General features: G+C 37.8%; 1 protein-coding gene across 1 annotated transcript; it reads left to right on the forward strand.

The window, feature by feature from the left end:
* The first annotated feature begins 159 nt into the window (after window positions 1-159).
* On the forward strand, window positions 160-27,974 carry wnt10a (wingless-type MMTV integration site family, member 10a). The gene is given in 4 exon segments (NM_130980.1): window positions 160-406; window positions 1,332-1,594; window positions 5,212-5,585; window positions 27,251-27,974. Coding segments are annotated over 4 exon segments (1,329 nt in total). The 5' UTR covers window positions 160-182; the 3' UTR covers window positions 27,719-27,974.

A 27,974-nucleotide genomic window follows, 5' to 3' on the forward strand; every position in this document is an offset into this window, starting at 1 on the left:
AGAAGTCCTGAACACAGTAGATCGTTCAGTCTGAGCACTGATGTAGGCTACATGTATACACGAGTGTCCAGTGTCAGATCAGATGAAAATATCCGCACCGCGTCGCCTCACATCTTCATTCATTCTCATCAAACTGTGAAAGCGCCAGCAGAAAAAAAAAAAGTTGTAAAGTGATTCCATGAATGAGCTCTCACGACATCAGTTGGCACTCTCCAGCATCGGTTTATTTCTCGTCAGATTTGGACGTGAAGCGGATCGCTGGAAAGCTGCGCGGGTGTTGGACCGATCTTCTCCTCAGACAGGAGAGTTGTTGTGAAAGAGTTTTGCAGAAGAGCAGCAGCAGCATGGATTACTTTTTATTTCGCCTCTTCTGTTCTTTGGCTTTGGCGTCGCTTTTGGTTCAAAGGTAAGAACTTGTTAGTGTCTCTACATGGTTCCTGCAAGTGAAGGTCTGTTTATTGAACACGTCCGCTGACTTTCTGACTTGCGTGAATCCCAAAACTTTCCAAAGCTGTTTTTATTTTAAGTTGAAACTTTTTTAAACTGTTTTAAATGAAGTGTCACAACTTGCTGAGGCTGATTCATTTTTGATTGATAGGTTTTAATATATTGCTGACAAAGAATTACTTCACCAAATTGTCATTTAAATTAAATAAGCTCTGTTATAAAATGTGTACAATGTAGCCTATTGGTTGTTTGCAATTTAAAAATGGTACTTCATTATACCTACATTATAGCATTTACATACACTAAGTTAACTTTATAGCTGCCCAGGTGCTTAATAATTGCCAGTTAAGCAACAATAATTACAATAAATTTAAATTATTATCTTAATCTATTATCTTAATCTTAATTTATATCTTTATTTTTTTAAACCATCATATTTTGTTGCCAGTTTTTCAAGCATTAGACTTATAACTGAAGTTTTGTTTGACCTTTTTTCTATTTTAAAAGTTTCCACAATTCAAGCATTACACAAAGATACTTTGTGCACACACAAAATGTGATTTATTTATTTATTTATTTATTTATTTATTTATTTATTTATTTATTTATTTATTTATTTATTTATTTATTTGCCATTGTTGGTCCTGTGAAAAACATTTAAGTCATTGAAACTCATTTCACAAAATGTTATTTATAGTAGAAAATGATTCTTTAAATTATGAAACTGTTCTTCACACTGTTGAGGAAACTGCTCCATTGAAGAACCATTCAGTCAATGCTTCTTGAGGAAGTCCAAAAAGGTTGGCATCTTCAGAGTGTACAATATGTGTTATTAGTAAACTACTACTACTTTATACTTGATAATGTTTCATTCTCTCTTCTAGGGCAGACTCAAATGAGATCCTGGGACTAAAGATCCCCTTTGACCCCATCCTCAATGCCAACACGGTGTGTTTGACCCTGCCAGGCCTGACAAAGAAACAGCTGGACGTTTGTATGAGAAATCCAGATGTGACGGCCTCAGCCATACAGGGCATTCAGATTGCCATTCATGAGTGCCAGCATCAGTTCCGAGGGCACCGCTGGAACTGCTCAAGTTTGGAGACCAGGAATAAAATCCCTTACGAGAGTGTGGTCTTCAGCAGGGGTAAGCGATCAAATCAAACAGTCAAATTCGCTTTTTTGAGAAGTTAAGGTGTGGTCTGTGAAAATTTTTGAGGCCACAAAAAATGAGTTAATTGTATCTAAATTAGTTGGATTTGCTATACATTGACACATGGTGTTAAAAATAAATAATTGAAGATTGCGTACGGCCAACAACTCATAAATGTGCGATAGAAGAAAAGCTCTATCAGTTATAGGTATTTATCACTTAAAAAGGAGCAATGCATATAGTGAATTAGCTCAAGGGGGAAATATTAACAACTAATCATAAGTTATAGCTAATTATACTATTTAGATAAGCTATACTCTTTTACTTGACGTCTTTTGGTCAAGTGTTTATTCGTTCAAAGACACTGAGTGTGGTCTCCAGCAGGGGTAAGCAATCAAATCAAATAGCCAAATGAGTTTTTTACGATGCTCAGGTTTGGTCTGTGAATATTTTGGGGGCCGCAAAAATGAGTAAGTTGCATCTAAATTAGTTTGCTTCGCTAGACACTGACCCATACTGTTAAAAGTAAATAATCGAAGATTGCATACGGCCAACAGTCATATATGTGAGTTAGCTCTATCAGTTATAGGCTTATATCACTTAAAAAGGGGGAATGTAAATATCCCTGGCCAGCTGATGCTTTTTACTCTTTGCCAGTGCAAGTGCTGTGAATTTGCTTTCAGCGCTTTCCCAACCCTCAGTGGCAAAAGCATAAACCTGTTTAGTTAGTTTCTGTAACCCAAAGTGACAGTTTCCTTCAATCTTTAATTCATTTTCCCACTTCCTCCACCATCAGCGCAGCCGGGCATGCCTCTCACTTTAAATTATTTGTTAGATTGATTTGTTCCAGGTCTTTCATTGGCTTGGAAGGAAATCTAAAACAGCATTTCCATGTCCGTGTCTTCTGGCTGCGCCTAAGTGCCGTTTGCCCCCCATAGAATCATGAGAGGATTGCACGAAAAAAAAAGTTGAAAAAAAAAAGCAGCAGCGGCTAGTGTCATGTTTGTGTGCATTAGTGTGTTTGTTTCAGCATGCATGCAGGTCTCCTCTGCTTGAGTGTGTGTCACTCTGGGTGGGTGGGTTAATAGGTGTGAGTTCCTGTGTGTTTTGAAATGATCAATTGAACATCATTCGGCTATCTCAGATCTTTGTCCCCGAGCCCTAAGGGCAGCTCTGCCATCAGGGAGGATTTTTGGAAAACAGCAAATACCAGACAGACCCTGCTTCACACCTGATTTAAGTCTTCTTAAAGGCTCATTAGTCATTTGTAATGCCCAGAGATGGACAAAGCAGGACACGGAGGTGAGGCGGGCCAGCATTCAAAGGTCTAATAAGACAAGCCCCAATCTGCATTATACACGCTTTACTAAGTGGTAGACATGGGGTCACAGCCAGTTTCAAACTTGTTCAAACTTGGAACTTTCTGGTTCTCTTGAAGCATCCTTTACAATAAAGTAAACGTCTTAAGTGGTCACACGAATGCATTTGAATGTAGACAGGCAATGGTGCAGAAGTAAAAATATTTAATATTGCTGTCGTTTTGGTTGTCACGTAACCCCTGTCTGCTATCTTCTTTGACACACCAATGAGTTTTCTTTTCTTCTTTTGATGACTTTAATAGCGAAAACAGCTATTTCATATGAAACATGCAACAGTTTTAGACACATTTATAGTCATTTTCAGGCTGTTATTTCTTATTTAATGATTTAAACTTCAAAAAGAGCAGTCATGCTTTCTTCCTTTTTCCTCTTTATGCCTCTCAACATACATATTCTTTTAGATATTTGACATTTACCAGGGTTTTTATGACATGCTGAATTCTTGTATGTATTTATGTTATTTATTTATTGCAAAATAGTAATATCATAGGCTTTCATTTAAATACATCATAACAATAATGGTCAGACTTTACAATTAAGTTTCATTAGTAAATGTAATCCCTAACATGAATTAATGTAATACTTGTATATCATTTATTGATCATAGTTCAACATTCACTAATGCATTATTAATATCCAAAGTCATGCTTGTTAACATTAGTTTATGCACTTTAAGTTAACAAGAACTAACAATGTATCCCTTATTTTAAGATAAATAAATACTATAATCATTTTATTGTTATTTAGACTTACAGGCTGTCATTTCTTTTTTGATGATTTAAACATCAAACACAGCAGTCATGGGCTTTCTTTTTCCTCTGTATACCTCGCAATATACATATGCTTTCAGATATTTGACATTAACCAAGGTGAAGCACTTTTTTATTTTTATGACATGCTGAATACTTGTATGAATATATAATTTACATATAGCAAAATAGAGTCATTTAAGGCTTTCATTTTAGTTTCATACATCATAACAAAAATGGTCAAACTTTACAATAAAGTTTCATTATTTAATGTATTTTCTAACATGAATTAAAATAACACTTGTACATCATTTATTAATCATAGTTCAACATTCACTAATGCATCATTAATATCCAAAGTCATGCTTGATAACATAAGCACAGTGAGTTTACAAAAACTAGCAATATATATTTTATCTAAATAACTGATTTTAAGATCAATAAATACTGTAATAATTTCATTGTTCATTATTTATGTTTGCAAATTCATTAACTAACACAATCTTAATGTAAAGTGTTTGTATAATAATAAACATTATTTGAAAATAATCATCTGATATCTCATATATATTTGAGATCAGCCATTGTTTTAGATTAAACAATCATGACACTTTTTTATTTTAACTGCAAAAACAGGCACTTTGTATACTTAGGAGGGTTTTTTTTTTTCATGCTGAAGAAGTGCCCTTTGATTTTAGCACGCAGAAGGAACTATAAACTATTTAGCCTTTAGTGGGCTCTTTCATGTTTCTGAGCATGGCCGTCTTTAATTCCCCATCTGTCCCTGAAAGTGATTCAGGAGAGTCTGCTTTTATGAGACCTCCGTTTATTATAGTCTGAGACCATTAGCCTTCAACAAGCCTGTAGCACATGCAGTCACCTTTGGTGAGGCACCCTCTTTACTTCAGAAACCCTGGTGAGAGTATAACATTGTAATGAAACGTCCTTACACCAAAAACAACAATATAACCTGCTACTGCTACATGTGGTTCTCATGTGTTCAAATGTATTTGCTGAGGAATTTCTTAAATCTTGTCGGAAAGCCTTAAAGTCTGCCTCACTTCGGTTCCAATAAAGAGCATGGTGGATGAGAGCTGAAATCCAGATGAGCGGCATGTGATTAGCGCAGATCAAACGGCTGCTAACGGTAGCCAGGTTAATTGCAGCCACGTTTTAGGGCTCAGCGCAAAGCTCGTGTACAGCTGAGCATGTCTGTGCTTAACTGCTCTAACCAGAGCCCTTGCACACCTTTTCCATTGTTCCTGCATGCTTTGGATGCTTAAGCGCGCTCACTAGATATGTCCTGTGAGGTCCTCCTGTTGTTTTTGTGAAGGGAATATACTGGTAGTTCTGTCAAACATCAGGGCTCTTGCGGTTTTGCTGATTAAAATCTCCCACAAATGCAAGACCAAATGTGTGCGATGGATGGACAACTTTTGAAGGCAGCTTGCCTGAATAATCTATTGCATTGTTTCATTGGCAGGTTTCAGAGAAAGCGCATTTGCTTATGCCATTGCTGCAGCTGGTGTGGTGCATGCCGTGTCTAATGCCTGTGCCATGGGCAAACTGAAGGCCTGCGGCTGTGACGAGAAGCGCAGAGGAGACGAGGAGGCGTTCAGAATCAAGCTCAACCGTCTGCAGCTGGAGGCCATCAATCGAGGCAAAGGCATGGTGCACGGTGTGATGGAGCACTTTCCGGCCGAGGCACTCGGCCCCCAGGACTCCTGGGAGTGGGGCGGCTGCAGTCCCAACGTGGAGTATGGGGAGCGCTTCTCCAAGGACTTCCTGGACTCCCGTGAGACGTACAGAGACATTCACTCCAGGATGAGACTTCATAACAACAGAGTTGGCAGGCAGGTGAGAGACGGCGTTGTGTGTGATGTGTGACACTAAGCCTGAATGAATCAGCAGTGTTGGATTGCATATCCAGAGAGTGCAAAGGGGATCGCCTTACGCTCCCTTTTAAGGTGCGTTAAAATGCGCTGTTCAAAGATGAGCGCTTCTTTTCTACCGAGATACTATAACCGTGTCACATGTACTAAAGGAGACAATAGCGGTTGAGTTCGTCCTTTTGATGTACCTAGAAGCTACAGGTTTACTCCGAGTGGCGGTTAAACATGAAGGGACGCCCGTGTTGCAGCTGTGCTCTTGAAAGCTTGAAAGCCAAACGTAACATTTTTGTTTGTGCGTTCCCTACGTTGCGTGATTTGATGGTTGTTCAAGAAGCGAGGCGCTGGCATTGCGAGAGATCTGTTGAACTTTTTGCCTGGGCTCCTGCCTGTGAGTAAATGTACAAGCTAGTGCCCTGTCTGCGCTCAATTAGATGCTCTCATGAATCTTTTTCCCATCTCCACACAAGAGCTGTCCACCCTCGAACCACCTACCAACAGCAAAACACTTAAATGAGCAATAACTCCACTGGAGCAAAAGCAAACATGTGCTTCTCTGAAATGTGTTATCTTTGGACTTGGGAATGTTTAAAAGGCATTTAAGATTTATCAAAATATGCCTTCCCCGGTGTTGCCTTTGATCAGAGAGTCCCTCCTGGTGGCGACGTGTGATTTAAGGGATGGTGGTGCTGTCTTTTTGCCTGTGTCGGACTAATTAGATAATAAGAGGCAGATTAGTGGCACAGTAATGTAGTTAGGTTAAAAGCACTCTGAGGAAAACGTGACATGATCCCATGGCCTCTCTAAGTGATTACATGTTACCTGTGTTTCATAAAGAAAACAAATAGGCAGTGCGTCATCTGAAAAAAACAAGACATTTTATCCAGTGATCTTTTGGAGAATTGATAACAGTTTTCTTTATGTTATCAATTATAGAAATTGCTTCACGAGAAGCATCCTGACATGTCTTGGATATTCCATGCTATCTGGCAACTTGTCCAGTCCCTTTTTTCCCAATGATTCTTGAGATTAAGCCAAAAAGACTGTATGTTTAACTAGGGCTGCACGATTCTGGCTAAATGAGAATCACATTTATTTTTATTTATTTATTTATTTTTTGCTTAAAATCAAAATCAGATTTTCTCACAATTCTGTAGATGTAAATTAAAGGTTAATATGAGTTGGCTGTAATTATTTTTATTTCTCAAACATGGTAAACCAACAATAATATTAGGCCTATGTGTAGATCTACTGTTGTTTAAAATGCTAAATTTAGTATAGACTTGGAATGGGGGACTTTAATAGACTTTAAATACGTCCTGGTTGTTAATTCACAGTAAAGTGATGACATCAGAATACAACTATTCATAATTCTGAAGTTGAATTATAGTGTTTAAGACATATGCATGCAATCTGGCATCGACAACATTATCAGACCATTTAATCACTAGTAAAATGGGACATTTGTCATTATCAGATTCCCTCTTGCATTATTTTCAGTGTCATTTAAATATGACACTGTTAAACATTTATTCTCATGCACAACACTTTGTGTTGCCTATGAATGAAAAAAGCTATCAATCGCTTGTCATAATCATAACTCAAAAATGCGAAATGAACATTTAAATGATGAGTGCGGTTTAGGTTTTTAGAGTGCTGTTCATGGCTGCCGGCACTTTGAGGAAGAAACATTCATGGAAATGATACTTCCCGTGTGGCTCCCAAACAATCGCTCAGTGCAACAAACTAAACATTATTTACAACTTTATCACCTGTTATTCACAGCCTATGCAGGTTCTGTTCACTAATGCCGAGTTCAGACTGCATGATTTTAGCCCTGATTTTGACTCGCCGACAGGTTTAGAGAAATCACCATCAAATGCCTAAAATCACAGGCAGATCGGTGCTCGTGCTTGCAAGTGACAATTACACAATACGAACTAACAAAAACATGATCTGAGAGAATGCCTTTGAGATATTTGGCGTTTTAATATCTGGAGCTGTCGGCGATTCAAATTATGCCGTGTGGAATAAGTTTTGATTGAAAATAACACCGGCGATCACCTACAGCCAATGAGAGAGCAGCACTAGTGTGTGTGTAGCTGCAGGCCAGAAGGAGGTTGGGGGAGAAGTTAAAAGCGTTTTTAGTTTTTCTGGACCCAAGAAATAGAAGAAAAACTAGTGAAGGTTTAACAGGAGTACCCGGCTCTGTTTGACATTTCATACAGAAGCTTAAAAAAGAAAGTTGAGGAGAAATTGCTAATTCGCTTCAAACCCAAGTGAGCAAATATGTACATTTTCTACATTAAATGCTTCTTTCTCGTTATGTAGTTAATAACAAAAGATATACTACGCATTTTTGGCTGTGAGACGTAGTTTGGACAAAGTTGTCAGTGATTCTTACTATTGTAAAGTCATGCAATGTGAAAGCCCCTGTCGCTGATTCATCTTGCAGTGTAAACAAAGCAGCAAAAAAACGCTAGCCCAGATAGTCATGAGGTGTAAAAACATCTGTGACAAGACTGCTTTAAAAAACATCCAGTCTGAACTCGGCATTAGTGCATTTTATTTATAAACTAATTTCGAGAGGATCACATGCTTATAATTGCTTGCGGTCTCCAACATATGATTCATCAATCAGAAGATTCCTAAGCCACTATAAATACTTTAAGTTCCATATAACAGCCATCTTTATTTTGAAGAACCCCCCTTCCACCCCTACTCCTCCTTTCCTATATGAGTGACATGGTGGCTCAGTGGTTAGCACTGTTGCCTCACAGCATGAACAGGCTCGAGGATTTTATGAGCTCAGGGCTCTTTTCTGGGACAGCATGCCAAATAAGCTTTATAATCAATCATCGGCTAAGTGTGAACTCTTGAAAGTAGGCTTCATTCGCGAGCACGCACACATCCTCTCGATAGTAAACAAACAGTGTCAGCTCACAAGTTATTTCCTGGCAGTGAATACATCATTAAATTAAGACCCAAATTGCATTTTTGGGTGAATTATACCTTATAAATACAGTATGTGATGCTTTTAGCACCATTTGGATGTGTTCACATTGCAGAACAATATATGTAAAACGATGTGAACAAGACTTGTGCGACCACCTTTATGCTTCTCCCAAACTTGAAAATATAATTGGCTGAATGGTCAAGATGCTGGATAAAGATGGTGTGGGGGGTCAAATAGAGATTGTAATCTTTTTTTAATTAATCATGCAGCCCTAATATTTACAGCAGATTACAGAAGTTTAAGAAAAGCTGTCACTAAATCAGTCATTTTAGGCTTGTTCTTTGCTTTTCTGTTACTCTCCATTGCAGTTTAAATTTAGCTATATGATTAATATCAAATACACACATAATATCTAATCTAAAATAATACACAAATCATATTTTTCTACAAAACTAGTTTCAGGCACAAGCGCTTTAAAACAGTGACAAATGCCAATTCAGTCTCAAGTGTCCAAAAGGTTTCAGTAGTGCTGTATCCCTGTAAATCTCAGACAGAATCTGCAGACATTTCTGACTATTTCTGGTGAAAATTTTGTAAAAAATCTGCGGATTTAGTCTGAATGATTTTAGGAGTATCATAACTAAAAACTAAATATGTGAAACAAAAAATAAAACCTTTTTAATGTTTATTTAATATTTATAATTCAAATCCAATTATTTGGTAAACTCTCTCATATATTATATGTACTAAAAAGACAAAAAAGATGACTTTACAAACTGTATTGTAAATAAATCATATAAACATTTTCATATTAGTCATCAATATTACTTAAATTATTTAAAAACTGAATAAATATAAATGTATACACATTTGCACAAGTAAATAAATAGACTTGATGGGCTAAAATGCGTGTGTGTGTCCGTGTGGGCCCAATCATTGGTAAGGATCACTGGTAATTGTTGCACAATTGTCCTTACAGTAATTGTTCTGGGACCATTTTCCACCAAAGAAACATTTTTTTGTCCTCTTAAAAAGCAAATGCAAAAACTTGTCATCACTGTTATTCTTCTAAAACACTTTTAATTTAATAACATTTCGACAACAGTTTTATTGTTCGTTTTATTGCCAACTCCGAAATATAACAAAGCAATGTTTCAGTGTGGAATTAATTATGCAGAGCTGTCGCTTTCTCTTTTCTTTTGTTATGTTGCTTTAAATTCTCGTTACCGTCTCCCACAAACTAGTTAGGCAGCTGCATGTTCAGCTGGACAACAGACGCTTCAATTATAAACTGAAAACATCAGCTCTGCTCCGTATACACAGCGCGGCTCGGATTTCATTGATCACAAGAGGAGAGTAAGGAGAGATGACTGACAAGTCTATGATGGATGATTTAGTGCAGAACAGATCCTAAGCAGCGTTGTATGTTTTAAAAAGTGCTTTCAGTACCACTGCTTCTTAAAAATCAATTGAGTGACTAGAAATTGAAACATAAAAATAAAAAGCCAATGTGCATTCTAGTGTCAATAATGTGCACATCGATTGCTGCATCCTGATACAAATGACATACTGAATCAAAGTTTCGAACATTTCAAGAATCAGATCTGTTAGTAAATGCACTTTTCATTTAAGAGACAAGTGGGCAGATCTAAACAACACAAACAGTGTGAGTAAAGCTATAAAAATGTAAGTACTATTGATCAGAAATTTGTAATATATAAATATTCCAATAATAATAATACCTAATATTATCGTACCTTGACTTTCCAGTAACTTTGTTTGGCTGTGCAACAAAGCAGTTTTACGATTTCTGCGGGAAACTGAATTTAATTACGTTTTTAATTATCATATGCTGGTGAAGGGTGAGAAACCTGGCAAGCCACAGGATTTTTGTCAAAAAGCCATGCATAGCTCATGAGCCATAGATCCTCAAAAACTTTCAAATATGATATGGTTTCTGGTTACTAATTTATTTTAGAAGAACTCTGAAGGGCATCACAAAGTTACCATGACTGCTTTATGCAGATAGAGACTAAGTTAAATATATTCAAATGATTTAGTAAAACATTTACACTCATTTTTCTGGAGGGACAGCAACAAATAAGCAATTATGTGCTAAATATTTTTGCCCCTGTTTTTTCATTGTTGTATTGATATGAAAAAAGATTCTCCAAGACAATTAATGGGTTAATACGCCTGAAACATTTTCATCATCATAACATCCCATTATGCATGGTTACCCATATGCACATCCCATATGCACATTACCGATGTACTCTTTGCAACTAATTTTAAAAACAAGTGTGACAAGTCACCGTTAACCCTTTAACTGCCTGCTTTACCGAATGGCTGACCATATTTAGACTGTTTTAAGTAATGACTGTTAAAGTCATTTAAAGAAATGTAATGTATATAATGGTTTACACTACACCGCATTGTTGATTCACTACACTTAAAAATCTGAAATATTTTATGTTGAAAAAGCTACGCTTCGAAAAATAAAGATGATTTAGCATTCAAAAAAGTTTTTATTTTAAATATAATCTCAACATTAGTAGTTAAGATTTTTTTTTTTATCTTGGTGGGGCACTTAAAGGGTTAAACTTCCAATATGAGCGTGCATGTGAGTTTTTTTGAATAACTTGTTAATTTTTATAAACATCAGCTATTTGATAATAAAGGTTAATTGAAAGTAAAAACAATAACGACTCTTCCAGGCCCATTGTCACCTGATTCAGTGTTTGAGGCCATTCTGACATCACATTACTGTTTATTAGTACTGCAAACTGCACTGATTTGTCAACTAATACTTAGCATCATTAACATTTATTACATGACTCTCTGGAATACTTGATTCATATTGGTCAATCCCAACATTATACGGTCTGTTATTTCCAGATAACAGTAATTAATACTAATTAATCCTAACTAATACTTTCTACAAGCTTTACTTTTAAATAAAGGGATAGGAAGTATAGCTCAGATTCTTGTTCTCAACAACTGGCTAGATATACATTATCTATTACTTACAACATTGTGCCAATCTAACGTTACTCTGAAAGTGCTTGTTTAAACGAGGTGTTTGATTGCATTACTCTAACTAAATTCTCATTAATTATCAATATTTTAAAAGGCAAACCGGCAGAATTATCGTCCACCAGTGTTATCACCCATATTATCACTATGGGTAGATTTCGAATAGATTTTAAGCATCTGTGCATTTCTGCTGTTGACCTTGCTTACCACATTGTCATACAGAAAATGACTAGAAATGCTGTTTTAAGAAAGACAGGCCAGTAGTGATGTCAGCTATGTGTCTGCTCGCATACTCTCTGTAGTTTGCCTTTGTTGTTTGGGTACTTGTGCAAAAAATTGTCTGAACAAATACAACATATGCACAAAATATGATTTCAATAGAGACAACAATGATACCATTGTTTAAAGTGTATGCTTTGAAACCTGTTGTTAAAAGTTGACATTTTTAGGACCCAAAACACAGTTGTCATGTACAGTGTATTCAGAAAGTATTCATAGCACTTCACTATTTCCACAATTTATTATGTTACAGCCTTATTCCAAAATGGACTAAATAAATTTATTTCCTCAAAAATTCTACACACAATACCCCATAATGACAATTTGAAAAAAAAAATATTTTTTTTAATTTTTGCAAATTTATTACAAATTAAAAATCTGAAAAATCACATGTACATAAGTATTCACAGCCTTTGCCATCTTTTTGAATAGGATGCCACAAGCTTGGCACACCTGTCTTTGGGAATTTTTTAGCCCATTCCTCTTTGCAGTACCTCTCAAGCTCTGTCAGGTTGTATGGGAGGCAAGTGTGTACAGCCATTTTCCGATATCTCCAGAGACACTCAATAGGATTAAGGTATTGGCTCTTGCTGGGCCACTCATGGACATTCCTGAGTTGTTGTGAAGCCATTGATATTTTTGCAATGTGCTTTGGGACATTTTCCTGCTGGAAGATGAACCGTGGCCCCGGTCTGAGGTCAAGAGCACTCTGAAGCAGGTTCTCATTCAGGATGTCTCTGTACATTGCTGCATTCATCTTCCCCTCTATCCTGACTAGTCTTCCACTTCCTGCTGCTGAAAAACATCCCTACAGCATGATGCTACCACCACCATGCTTCACTGTATGGATGGTGTTAGCCTGGTGATGAGCGGTGCCTGGTTTTCTCCAAACGCAACACCTGGTATTCACTCCAAAAAGTTACATTTTAGTCTCAACAGAACAGAGAATTTTGTTTCTTATGGTCTAAGAGTCCTTCAGATGCCTTTTGGCAAATTCAAGGTGGGGAGGTCCTTCTGTAAGGTTCTCCTCTTTTCACAAAATAATGCTGGAGCTCAGACAGAGTGACCATCAGGTTTTTGATCACCTCCCTGACTAAGGCCCTTCTCCCCGGTCACTTAGCTTAGATGGCCAGCTCTAGGAAGAGTCCTGGTGGTTCCAAACATCTTCCACTTAGGATGATGGAGGCCACTGTGCTCATTGGAACTTTCAGAGCAGCAGACATTTTTCTGTAACCTTCCCCAGCCTTGTGCCTTGAGACAATCCTGTCTCGGAGGTCTACAGAGAATTCCTTTGTTTTCATACTTGGTTTGTGGTTTGACATGCACTGTCAACCCTGGGACCTCACATAGACAGGTGTATGCCTTTTTAAATCAGGTCCAATCCACTGAACTTACCACAGGTGATCTCCAATTAAGCTGCTGAAACATCTCAAGAATGATTAGTGAAAACTGAAAGTGGAGCTTTATAAAATCTAATAAAACGTCTACAAGCATAAATAAATACAATAAAGAAAAAGTGAAGTGAAGTTTCACAAACTAATTTCGAGAGAAGTATGTGATATGATTGTGCGCAGCTGATCCCTATCACTAATCATTAGCTAGCTAATCAGCTTATTCCAAAATTTAACACCCTAACTTCATTCCCTATCTTCGTTTTGGAAGCCCCTCATCCATCCCTTCTCCCTCCTCCTCAATTCTAGGGATCAGTGGCTAGCACTGCTGCCCCACAGCAAGAAGATCACTGGTTCAAGTAGTAGCTGAGCTATTCGGCACATTTTGTGCGGAGTTTACATGTTCTCCCCATGTTCCTGTGGATTTTCACCGGGTACTCTGGTTTCCTCCCACAGTCTAAAGACATGTGACATGAGTGAATTAAATAATAGTACAGTCACAAGCACTTAAAACGTACACACAAGCATGGTTGGTGGTCTACTCCCGTAGATATAGGCTAGACGAATTAGGGGAGCTCTCGAGAACTACCTGATCTTGTATCTCTCCTAACGCTCATTGACCAAGCATTATCTAAGTGTGAGCTCTTGAAAGTGTTTTATCATTTTCCGAGTCTAACTGTTTTCAAGTATAGTAATTGAATAATAAAAATACAAATAATTCAATCAAATTAATTGTTATTAAAGTTACAAATGGTACAACTTCTGAATGTTTTAAAATCTTTATAAAGTCGCTGCCCTTAAAAACACATGCACAACGTATAAATGATAATCCAGACCCACATTGCATATCCTGAAACTGCATATTCATTGATGCTGAAACAATATATTGTGCAACCCTAAAATCAACTTACATTTCATTCAAATGATATAGTTTACATTCAAAATCAAGCCAATCTCAACTTCTTTAACAGAATACTAACCCCAGACTTTATCTACTACTGCTATGCTATTTTTAAGCATTACAACAAACAACAGCTCACGGGCTGTGTGTTGTAGATGTAGAGGTTAAGATATCATCGTGGATTCATCTGTTGTCGCTCTTTATCTGCACTGTACAGAGCTGAAGTGTAAGTGACCATGATAAGCTGAGATGGGCCATCACTGGCAGGTTCACACAGACAGAGTTGCAGATTGTTCATTGTTTGCAGCTTCCTCTTTTCCAGTTTGTCTCTGCATCATTCCATCAGATTTCTGGTTCCCTTGATTATTCAGACAAAACATACTTGGCCAGTCCCATTAAAGTAACAGATACTGTAGTACATGTGTTTCTGATACTTCTCATGGCCATTTCTGTCTCACTCTGTAGTCGTCGACTTTGTTTCTTTGACTGTGAATCTGGTGTATTTCTAGAGTTATTGATGAACTGTGTCACAGTTTCATGATTTACCAATGGAATTATAATGATAATTGGAGATTTTTACTGGCAAAAGGCATCCAATCTGTAAACCCGAGAGATGACACTTCAAAGGATCTTCACTGTTATCGGATTCCAATCTGATTAATTGTTATTTATGTTGGAGGATCTATAAAGGATGCTGGAAGTTCAGGATTTCAGTCTGAAAAGCTCAATTAGGAGGTGTGGCGTTTGATCAAGCTGCCAGCGAGGGTGTGATGTACAGAGAGACGCCATAGTTCATGAGTATTTCTCCTGCCAGTAAGCCTATTTGGCATCCAAACCTGATTGTCAGAAAAGAAACTTTGCTGCTACCGAAAAATGTTACTGTTGGCAGGTTTACTCAAGTAAGTGTCAGCAGAATGAGAAAGAATAATCTGCAAATTCTTCCTTTAATTAAACAGATTTTCAAAGGGTGTGATCTCAGATTTCATGATCTATTTATGTTTTTCTATGCTTAGCTCAGTGTCATTAGATATGTTTCCATCCACCCATTTTTATGCACATTTTGGATTATCACATAAAAAAATGCTTGATGGAAATGAAAAGATGTGTATACATTATGAAAATGCGCATAAAAAGGGAAGCACACAACTGAGTTGGATCAATTTTATACCTGATAAGGAAGAAAAATGGTTACATTAAAATCGAATGAATAAATTCCAGCATGTGGATAAATGTGATTTTGTTTTAACAGATCATGCGAATAATATTATAAGTGCAATGGAACAGCATTAATGGGCAAACCAGTGGAACAATCACATTGTAAAGCATCTGAAATGCTGTTTTGGACAGTCTAAAATCCCTCAGCCAAAGTCTGTCGTCAAAGTGGTTTAGCATTACTGTAAATGGAGAAGTCAAGGTTTTAAAACTGTAAAAAAAATTCTGCTATAACGTTCCTAAAAGGTATGTGTAAGGTTTTTTTTATTTACATTTTATCATTTTTTATTACAACAACTATCTCCAGCAGAAAAGTTGTCCAAATATGCCAATTACAATTGTAAATAAATCTGTTTTTGAAACAAATGAAGATGGCAGAAGTCAGTGATTAATTTGAATTATTTAGCCTGACATGTTTACTGCTCCAAAATATTTTAAATGTTTCTCAAAATATATAGTGTTCAGACATTTAAAAAGATCTTATTTTAGAGCAATACTCACAATACCATAAAACTGTGATATTTATATCCAAGTTTATCATACCGTCAGAATTTTATACTGGCCCATGCCTATTTAGCATTATTACTTCTCACAACTGTCTTGAGTGGCTCCACTCCCAAAGAGGGGTTTCACACCTCCGGCAAACACAGAGATCAGGTTCGTCTAGAGTTTCATTTGAACAATATGGTTTTATGACTCATTAGAATATCTAAATAATAGTAAAATAATATATTGCACACAAGATCAACTCAACAATCAATATTATTTCAGCATTGAGAGAAGAAAAAAATGATAACGAAAATAAAATAAAAAAGATGATGAGAGTTAAGGCCCGTGCACATCAGGATGCTTTTTGCTCGCGTTTTCCATCGACGCTTAATGCCTCGTGACTAAACAAAGGTCACCAATGTGATCGTGCGCACCAACACACAAAACGGCAAATGTAAAAGCATCATTTTTTTTTAAAAATCGGCTCATGTTCGTTTTTTTGTTTTAATGTGCCGCGTTAAAACCTTCTCCACCAATCAGGTTGGCACTTTTGTTCACGTGCATGGAGCAGAGGCGATATAAACGAGAAACTGCTAATTGCTCTGGTGAACAATAATCATTTCATAGCTAGAGCTGGAGCTGCTACTTGAACCATCCATAACAACAAGCGTGTCAAATTTGTCTCCTTTTTCTGTGTTACAAGCGGGTGTCAGAAGCTTAAGGTTGTGTAGCGCCATTTAAGTCAAGGAGTGAATTTGCATACTCTTCTTCTCGACGCCAGTGAAAATCGATTGGGTTTGAATCCGGAAATACATTTTGAAAAACGCTTAAGAAAAAGCGTCCGGTGTGTATGAGCCTTTATACAACATATTTCTCAAATAATACAACTTTGATGTATATAGTGTCAACAAAATGATACTATATACATTGCACTGCCTGTTCATTGTGTTTTGTCATAAGGCTGGTTTATAGTTTTGCATCGAGTGATCGCCCTGATCCTCGACGCCTGCCTTGCATGTAGCTGTGCGTTTATACTTATGCGTGCGATTTGTGTTGCTCTGTAATAATACTTACAAAACATTAGCTGGCAGTGAGGTTTTTATGTTGCTCTGTGTCGAGTTTCTCGTGGGTGTTTTGTTTATTAAACCCTACCTTAATGTACAAGTAGCTAAAACTTGCGGGAACCGGCAGACATGCAACGACTTTAACCATAAGGTAAACACTCCACAGGTCTCAACTCTTTGCTGTCTTGCCTTGCCTACACTCGTCAACACCACCAAACCAACCAATCACAGAGCTTGGGCTACACGTCATTTCAACATGTAGTTATATTTATTAAGAGGCTTCAGCCACGGTGAGGTGTATGTGATCGCACTGCGCCGGACAATACGCATGTGCTTGACACGGTATATATCAGCCTTTAGGTCTTTTGAAGTGCAAGCAATTTATTATATAAGAAAAAAGGCCCACAGTCGGTACGTTTATATAGACACCAATAATTGGATTTTAATATGATTAAGCGTCTACAATGTAAACAGCAATTTTTTATTAACTTAATCCAGTTAAGGTAATAATTGGAACTAAATCAGATAAAGACATGTGGAGTATGCCAATTTCAGTCGCATTACTGAAGTGCTGTACAGACATGTAAACATTGCAAACTATTACTGTCATGTAGGATTTTCAGTGCATTTTGCGACAGGACAGTCTATACACGCACACTGTTTGACACTGTTCTATGCACCTACCGAGTCAGTGATGGACCACAGACACCTACATCGTGAAATGCTGAGTTGTTTTTTCTCCCATACGGCGTGCAGTATCAAATTCCTTTAAAACAACACTCTTCCAGCAGTTCATACTCGCATCCAATACCTTGTTTGTCACGAGAGACATGCATGAAATGTTCCTGAATGAAAGTAAAAGAGCCAAACTGCTGTCAAAGTCGACAAATTAAGAATGAAACACCCAAAAAATTACAAGAAACTCCAGAGAAAAAGTGGATAACACGTTGACGTAATGACGTTAATTAAACTATGTGCTATAACATGTAAAATGGGATCATGAAAAGAACATTCAAAAAGCAACTCATGTAAACATCTTAATCATGCTATTGTCTCAAATAATGCTATTACTGATGTCCATGTAAACATAGTCAGTGTCTACCGCAGCAAATTAGATTTTTATTTTTGATATTTGGTGTCAGTTTATCAGGAAGTGACGGTTTTGATGGTGCTAAATTTACAAAATATTTTTATGATATTCCAGTTTTGCGCAAAAATCCAATCTTGATCTTTAGATGTAAACTAGCTATTGGCAATTTGGTCCCATAATATTTTCAGATGAATGAAGTGACACTCGGGTTCCATGTAGGGGGGGGGGGGGGGGGGGGGTCGTGTGTCGTATTTCCACAGAGCTTTTTATTTGCAAGTTTTGCGACCCAATGTTACCGCACAACCCCACCTTTATTCACAGGAAAGGTAGTCGCTTGTCGAAGAATGTAGTGACTTTACTGGGATGTACATGTCGCCTCATGCCCACCCTCTGGTTCTCACGACGTTCAGTCTTGTTAAAAGCTCTAATTAGTGGCTGCTGGCTATTTGGAAACAGATGTTTAAAGCCAGCAAAAGATTTTAGACATCAAACACAGCGGGAAGTAGAAAGACATTCGCCCTTCCTTCCCCAAATACAACTTTTAAACAGTCTGTCACTGGCCAGAAAGAGAGAGAGAGAAAGAGAGAGAGAGAGAGAGAGAGAGAGAGAGAGAAAGGAAACTTCATGAAGAGAATCAATGTAGTTGTATTGTTTTAGTATTTGCCATTCACCGCTTCTGGCAACATCATATGAACTGGCGGGGCGAAAAGAACAGGGCATGTTTTTATGTTTGCAGTAGTTGCCGATTACATGGCAACGTCTAGTGGGGTTGTAAATTATTTTTTGCATGTTTTCATTGGAGCTCCTTCCACTCAAATGAAGACCGCTCGCAAAGCCAGGCAGCATTTCTACTTTTAGAGCAAAGCAAGGAAAGGGCAGGAGTCGAAATGCAGTTTATAAGCACAATGTTTTGACCTTAACGTACTATTAGTGACATTTCCTCTACATTTCTTTGGTATTTACACAGCACATGATTTAAATGTAAACACAGTTAATTGATGAAATGCATCACAGTCTATCTGAGACTTTAATGAAGACGTGTGTCGGGACGTTGAGGTTTTGGTGGAACGCCTCCTCTGAAACATCAAAGGAAACGGACAATTCTCATTCAGCAATTTATCAAGAGCCATTAGATGGAGGATCATGTTGTCAGGCACCCTGTCATCATTCTGTCCTGGATTTTAAGTGGACTTTCTGGTTTGTAGCTAACAGTGCAACTGCAGAAGTGCTTGCACATATGATCATCTCAATCAGTGCTGAATGAATACTAATAGCTGACGTATATTAGTTCAGGATGTATGTGATTTTCAGTGATCCTCAATCCATCAATTGCAAGCTGCGAGCTTTTACAAACTTAAGTGCAAGAAGTGTTAAAGTGAACTCAATTTGAGCACAGAATAATCTGCAAAGACTGTTCTCTTTTCACTTCTTCTTTAGCTTGGACAGACAGATACACACAAAATGATGTAAAAAACTAACCTAGTTAAGCCTTTAAATGTCACAGAAGTGTCTTGAAAAAAATCTAGTCAAATATATATATATATTTTTACTGTCATCATGGCAAAGATAAAATAAATCAGTTATTAGAAATGAGTTATTAAAACTAATATGTTTAGAAATGTGTTGAAAAAAATCTTTGTTAAACAAATGGGGGGGGGGGGGGGTAAACAGGGGGGCTAATAATTTCTTCAACTGTATATGTACATAAATTCTGGTTCACAAATATTTAACAATGAAATTTCTATGAGTTAGACTAGTTGTTTTTTTATTTATTTTTTTCACACAATATAAGTCTAGTGAAATGTAGCACCACTAAATACTAATATTTCTATAATTATCTATCCAGATTTTTAGACATTAGTAGTGTTATAGTGCAGACAAAATGTAATGAAAATTGACCCAATTTACAATCGAATGCCAAACATTTCATTTCCTTACAATTTTTCACTAAATCATAAAAATGCATAGTTAGAATTAGGTTGGTGTGATTTTTCGAAGTACAATGTGATGTTGATCCTGGAACATCATTTTTATAATTAATTTTTAGGGGAATTTTCACCTTTAATTTGGATAGGACAATGAAGGTTACAGATGGAAAAGTATTGGGATAAGATAAAAAGGAAGGGCTGACAAAAGACTTGACTTCGATTCGCCATGAGCACCATGGAACTATGTGTCTGTGCACTTAACCACAAGGCTATTGGGGCCAATCTGAAACATTTGAAAATGTAATCCATACAGTACCTATTTCCTACCCCTAAACCCAACCATAATTATAAATTATTTCCAAAATCAGAGAGGAATAAAAGTTAGATAACAATCATTTAGAAGTACATAAGCCTAACCATAACCATAACTTAAACTGTAAACGTATCCCTTAATTCTGATTGACTGATTGGAATGTTGTTCCAGGATGAACATAGATGTTAATCCAGGGAAATGTTCTACTTGATGAAATCACACTAACCTTGGAATAAAAGGAATGCCTTAAAAAACAATAATGCTTTTTTAAATTGTTCTCTACTGCCTTTTCTGTACTCTATAAAGTGCTGTTGCTCTGTACACTTCTCCAACATCTGGATTTCTAAATGTTTTAGAAGTTGCATTGATCTTTTTGTTTACAGATCAGCTTTATCTGGAATACTGTTACAGTAAATTTAAATAATGTGAACCGCCATGTGGAAACTCTTTATCAGAAAGGAAACAGCCGTGTTGCCATATGGCAATTACAAACCACAGTGGAATTGCTATAGATAGTTACATAAATTACATTACTGTGATTATTTAAAATCTGTATTTATATAAGTGGGTACTTACAGTAAAAGCGCAATGATTTGTAGCATGTGGTAAAAAAAAAATCATACTAATTTTAAACAAAGCTAAAGAAAAAGCCGAAAAAGGTGCAAAGATGGATGGATAGATCTTTCTAAGCTAATGCTGCCTCTCTTGTGGAAAGGTCCACAAGGTGGGACTCAACCTTGGGATGCCCGAAGCATAATACCGCTACAGTATATGTACTCTTGGCTATCAGCACCAACTATAAGGAGCCAGTTACTTACAGAATACATGAAACTCTTAAAACTATTTGTTCAAGCACATCAAAAGAGCATTTTCTAAATTCTTATATTCTTATATGTCTCTAGAAGTGGCTTTCAAATGGAAAAGATCTCAGGGATTCACTCTTTTCAACTGTGAAATAGTTGAATGTAAAAAAAGGCATTAAGTAAATTAGTTGTTTGAAACCCGTCAACCAATAATACACTCAACCTAACAATAAAAATGTGCTTTAAATTTAACCTCAATCAATTTTTTTACAGTGAAGCTTTAAAGATGTTTCGCTGAAATCATGTTCTTTGGTGACTCATAAATGCTAGTGGATGGCTACTGGCACTTTGAGAATAAAAACCAACAACATACAGACAAAACAAAATGAATACCCGTGACTCCTGATGGTACATTGAAGTCTTATGAAGCAAGACGAACAGCCTGTGCAAGAATCCCTTTATTTTTGTATGCAATAAGAGCAGAGAGAGTTGTTCCTCTTAAAAAAAAGCATTACATTTAGACTTTATATAATATTTTTTCAAACAAATCTTAATGAAATACAGATATAAAGTCCCATTCAAAAAATGCAGCACATTATGAACGTTAATTGACATGCTATCAGAGACTTCAATGGTATTTAAAAGCTAACACGTCCAAATGACTGACTGTAGAAGCTTTTAAACTAAGATATTACAGTAGTTTTATAGCTGATTTAGTGTGGAGGAAAAAGCATTTGACTCGAGAGGCTGTTCATTTACAACTGTTTTGCTGTGTACTGCCTGTGGTCCAAATGTGCTACCAATGTGTTTTACTTGATCTCAGTCTGGTGCCAGTTTATGAGCGAGCCTGTCTCACTTTTGCTTCAATTAAAGCGGCCCAGATGTGGTTCCCAATTTTCTCTGCGCCAATGAAATCACAGCACACTCTTCAAAACATCCACATCCACTTCATGTCGGAAAAAAGAAAATGTGCAAATTTATAGGCCCTAATATGTTTTGCTTGCAAATCCATTTATAGTGGCTTCTGCTGTGTTACTGTAGTTTTTGGAGTTGTACGCATCAAACGCTGAATGAATAACTACAACTCTTCATTCACCTCTGCCAAAGACATGTCAGACCAAAAGACTTGCTCCCGTTTAAAAAATGCCTTTAGGATTGTTCTGTCCTGACAACCTCTAAATTTCCAGAACAACCTGTATGATTGTACTGTACATGTATTTGTCACTTACACTACAGGGCCGTTGAATGCTTTCTGATTGGCTGTGTAATTATTTTCAAAAAATGACCAGCTAGGTCCCGGCATTTTTCGATTGCATTATAGTTCCCAGCAGGCACACAACATCATAAGACGTTAATATTAGGTTAGATTTAGGTTGAAATGTCAGCTGACCAAAATTTAATCTCTAGCCAGCATCTAAGGACAACATTATTTTTTACGTCCAATAGCGATGTCAAATGACATTGATATTTGCTTGAGTTTAGGTTGTGTTTGAAAATGACCAAAATCCAATGTGAAGCCAACATCTTAAACCAAAGTCAAATACTAACATTTATTCATCAAGTATGGCAACAAAAAACGGTAACGTCCACACAACATCAAGCTGTAACATCATTGGACGTTGATATTTGGTTGATTTTACGTTGAAAGTTGTTCTAAGGTCAACCCGATTTTAATTTCCAAAAAAAATGCTACATTCCCATGATGTTTGTGTACGTCAGTCTGACGTCATGTTGATGTCTTGTGCCTGCTAGTTATTTTCAAAGTCCCTTCAAGGCCACTCTTTTCAGTAAGCATCTTTAAAATGCCTATAACAGGGGTGCCCAAACTCGGTCCTGGAGGGCGAGTGTCCTACATATTTTAGTTCCAAAGCCAATTAAACACACCTGAACCAGATAATCAAGCATTTTCTATGTATACTAGAAACTTCCAGGGAAGTGTGTTAAATGTAGTTGTAGCTAAGCTTTGCAGGACACGACCCTCCACGGCCGAGTTTAGACATCACTGGCCTATACGATATATAATCTTTGAATGGGGAAACATCAAATTCTCCAAAACTGTTTGCCGAGCATAAGATTAAATTTCATATTAGAAATCACCAAGAACATTAACAACTCCCTTTAATTATGTTCCAAACGTTCAACTCACACACACACACAAAATTGCATTATTTTCAGGTTGTAATGTGCATGCACACTACACTACCTGACAAAGGTCTTGTCATCGATCGCAGAGGTAAGAACAACAAACAATAACTTGACTTCCAGTTGATCATTTGGAAAAGTGGCAGAAGGTACTTTAAAGAAGGTTAAACTGCATTACAATCATCAAAAATACTGCAGAAGACCTACTGGAACCCACATGGACCAAAGATATGGTTTGGGGTTACATTCAGTATGGGGGCATGTGAGAGATCTGCAGAGTGGATGGCAATATCCACAGCCTGAGGTATCAAGACATTTGTGTTGCCCATTATATTACAAACCACAGGAGAAGGCAAATTCTTCAGCAGGATAGTGCTCCTTCTCATAGTTGAGCCTCCACATCAAAGTTTCTAAAAGCAAAGAAGGACAAGGTGCTCCAGGATTGGCCAGCCTAGTCGCCAGAGGTGAACATTATTGAGCATGTCTGGGGTAAGATGAAGAAAGGAGACGTTGAAGATGAATGCAAAGAATCTTGAACTCTGGGAGTCCTGCAGGAACACTGTTTTGCCATTCCAGATGTTTTTTTTTTTTTTGTTTGTTTCGTAAGCTATTTGAGTCATTACAGAGATGTATGAATGCAGTCCTACAAGCTCATGAGAGTCATACACAATATTAATTATTTTCCACTGCACCATGACTTTATATCCTATACTGTACATTATTTTTGTTAAGTGACAAAACTTTTGTCTGAGCAAAGTCTGACCTTACTGTCCTAATTAAAAGATTCAATATCAAGGCATGATCATATTTTATTTTGGTAACAGAAGCATAATCTTGAAGACTTTGCCTTCTATATTATATTGCTTTTCACTTTTAATACCAAATTATCAACTTGATGTCAAGTTATTATTTTTTGTTCTTAAAACTTGGATAGGTGACAAGACTTTTGTCAGGAAGTGTAGAAGAGAACAAGATCACAACACCAACTGCATGTATGGCTGATTCTGTTTACAAGTTACATGATATCACCCTCTGAATAATGCCTCGTCTGATAACACTAGCTTTCTGAGGTAATTCCCAACTTGGCCTTGATGGCAAATCTCCCAAAATGTCAGCAGCCTCTTTGATTACAAGTTTATAGGCGTTTAAGTAGTTGCTGTCATGAGATTTATGTTTGAATGGCACAGGTGGGAATTCATGAGGTCAGACAGGACAGACTGTACCTCGCATTCATTTCATACTTATTACAAAACCAGAGAACATTTGTTTTCAAGTGTAGCTGGTTCATTTAAAAGTAGTATATGTCAAGCTTTATGTAGATATATTTCTCATTTCTGTGAAGCAAGTATTAGCTGAGATTGAAGTGCTTTTCCAGAGTGTATGGGTGTTTCCCAGCATTAAAGATTGTCCTTTCAGTGCTGACTTGTGGCTGGAAGGGCATTCAGCATGTAAAACATATGTCAGAGTAATTGGTGTTTCATTCTGCTGTGGCAACCCTTGATAAAGCAGGGACTAAGTCAAAGGAAAGTGAGTAAGTGAGTGAGTGTAGTGCATTTGCAAAGCCTAGAGCACAGGTGTCAAACTCAGTTCCAAAAGGGCCGCAGCTCTGCACAGTTTAGTTCCAACCCTAATTAAACACACCTGATCAAACTAATTGAGTCCTTTAGGCTTGTTTGAAACCTACAGGTAAGTGTGTTGGAGCAGGGTTGGAACTAAACTGTGCAGGTCTTCGGCCCTCCAGGAATTGAGTTTGACACCCCTGGCCTAGAGGGTTCATAACAATGAAGGTGCAAAAAGTGTTTGAAAGGACACATGTCTGGACTGAACCCTTCCTCCAGTGAATTCTTAGCCAATATCGATCAATGATTGGCTGTTTTACAAGAAGGCGGGGCTTCGTTCATTAATGTGGCCATATTGACACTTTCCCCATTCAAAACCATTTGAGTGACACGTCATGTGTAGTATTTAATCTATAGACAAAGATTCAAAACAAAAAGGTATACCTCCTGTTCAAAAATAGTATGCCTCGTCATACTTAATATTCAACATCCTATCATCAACTATTCTTCTTTATTGTAAAAACCCTGAATCCCTGTATAGGACATGAATTAAGTCCATTGTTTAACGAGTCTCGTCCTGTGCCAGCAGAGCAGTGCAGAAGCTTGACAGGCTTCACTTTAAGGACATGAGTCTGTTCATGGCAGACACAGGAATGAGCTACGCTTCCTGCACTTCATCTGTAGCTCCTCAGGCTAGACGGGCTGCCAGGCTTCGTTCAGACGCTCCACCTCTTCACACACCCGACAGATTATCCTGTTGTCACTTAAGCAGGGCGGCAGCTTCCAAGAGAGCATTTCCTGTCTCTTCTTCGCTTCCTCCAATGCCAAACACCCGCGCCACTCATGCCCTTAGTTCGACGCAGAGGAGGAAGAAGAGCAATCAAACCCTGCCATCTTTCAACCCAGCTCTATTAGCATGAGCCGCACATGAGCAGGCAGGTCTACTTCCTAAATGCTGTAGGTGAGATATTTAAATTCCCGTCAGGTCCTCTGCACTCAAGCGTAGGGATTTGAATATCTTTATTTGTCTGTACCCGCATTGCCTTGGCCCTCGGGCAACTGATTTGGCTTCCTTTTGGAAGGCTGCACTCTCTCGAAACAATGCTGACTGTATGAAAACGTTGGAGCCTGAGTGGTTAATCATTGTTTTGCATGACCAAGGGTTAATTTGAGCACTATCAAGTTGAGATTGAGGGAGATCAGGTTGAAATTATTGTCAAATGTTGTGCAGTTTTGCAGTACCTGATTTGCCATTGTGGGAGTATTGTTGTGATTGATTGTTGTTATCTTTGGCCTCAATGAGGGTTTGATATCAGTTTCATATCTACTCTTAGAGCCCATTCATATAAAACAAACCAGCTGAATTTGCATACGCACCTAGCCAGTATATGGTGGATAAAAGCTTGAAATAGAAACCGCTGGCATGCAAACCAAATTCTCAATCTTCAGGGATAGCAGATGTCTGCTTCTGACAACGGCTGAAAGTGACCTGCGACTCAAGGTGAACGCCAACACTTGTCAGAACATTCGGTTTTAGCAGACTTGTAGCTCTGGAGGATTGGAAAGTTGTTTCGAGACATTTAAAAAAAAAAAAAATGTTGTGGATCACAACACCACAGCATAGGATGGGGGAAGGGGAGACCGAAGATAATAAAGCAAAACATGCAAGCCATGGCTGAGTGACACAAAATAACACCGCTTCATTTTGTACAGTGAAACCTAATCCCTTGAGTTTTGACAGACAAAACTTGACTTATCTCTAAAGATGTTCACACAGTGTTTTGTCCCGCGCTGAGCACTGGAAAGCCTGAGACAGTGTGAAATGTGGGATTGCTAAGCCTTAATGTTTGTGCTTGTGTTGTTGATATGGGTGGGTGCTGGGGCATCTGTCAGTAGTGAGGGTGGCCCCTCTTCCTCTTGGTAATTGGATCTAAAAGTTTATATCTGGGGATGACAGATGAGTGCATTGTTGAGAGAATGGGAGGTCTGAACTTGTGAGTAGGGCATCATCGTCTCCAACATCACTATTATATTCCAGATCTATTCATTTGTTTAAACAAAGCCGTTGTGTCTTTATTTTGTTTATTTACTTGTCGTGCGGACAACAGACAGGAAATTATGTGATAGAATAAAGAAGGGAATTGGACTGAGTGGGGAATGTACCTCGAGCAAGGAATTGAACTTGAGTTGCCTGAAATGCAACTGCATCACAAGGTTCTGAGTTCACAAGGCTATGGTTCTTTTTAAAAATGAAATACATAAAACTGTGAACATTCATATGTTATCAACTGATCGATCAACTTTGAATAATTTTCCAAATTTAACAAATGAGCGATTCTTCTTTTCTTTTACAGTAGGTGATTTTTGTCCAAGTGAATGCAAAGCAAGGTCTGCATTAGGCAGCTATTCTCCAGATGTGCTGCGGTTTCCAGATATTAACAACTTCCCCATCTGTTTTGCTTGTGTCCAGGTTGTGGTGGACCACATGAGGAGGAAATGCAAATGCCATGGTACATCGGGCAGCTGTCAGCTGAAGACCTGTTGGCAGGTGACTCCAGAGTTCAGAACGGTGGGCTCGCTGCTGAAGGAGCGCTTCAACGTGGCCACGCTAATCAAAGCCCACAACAGAAACACAGGTCAGGTGGAGAATGCCCACCACACACACCGGCGGAGAGCCAACATCAATGATCTGGTCTACTTCGAGAAGTCCCCTGACTTCTGTGAGAGGGACCTTGGGTCGGACTCTGCCGGGACGCAAGGCCGGATCTGTAACAAGACCAGCCAGGGAATGGACAACTGTGAGAGCCTTTGCTGCGGCCGGGGCCACAACATCTTACAGCAGACTCGCAGCGAACGCTGCAATTGCAAGTTCCACTGGTGCTGTTATGTAGTGTGCGAAGAGTGCAGGATAACAGAGTGGGTCAGTGTCTGCAAATGAAATAAGCAAGCATCTAAGAAACGTACAAAAACAGACACTAAATATAGGGATAGACTGGAAAGATCCCTCCCTTGCGCAATGGACTGCCGTTTCCATGATTCCCATGGAAAGCACAAATGAGATGAATTGAGTGCTAGAGAAGTGTGCAAGTATTTGCACGCTGCATGGGTCCAAGCACAAGATTTCAGACTGAATTTGGACTTGCACTGCATATAATTTCAGAAAGTATTTTTAATTTAAATAAATTAAGAATATG

The sequence above is a fragment of the Danio rerio genome, chromosome 9 (assembly GCF_049306965.1).
Source record: "Danio rerio strain Tuebingen ecotype United States chromosome 9, GRCz12tu, whole genome shotgun sequence".
Taxonomy (NCBI): Eukaryota; Metazoa; Chordata; class Actinopteri; order Cypriniformes; family Danionidae; genus Danio; species Danio rerio.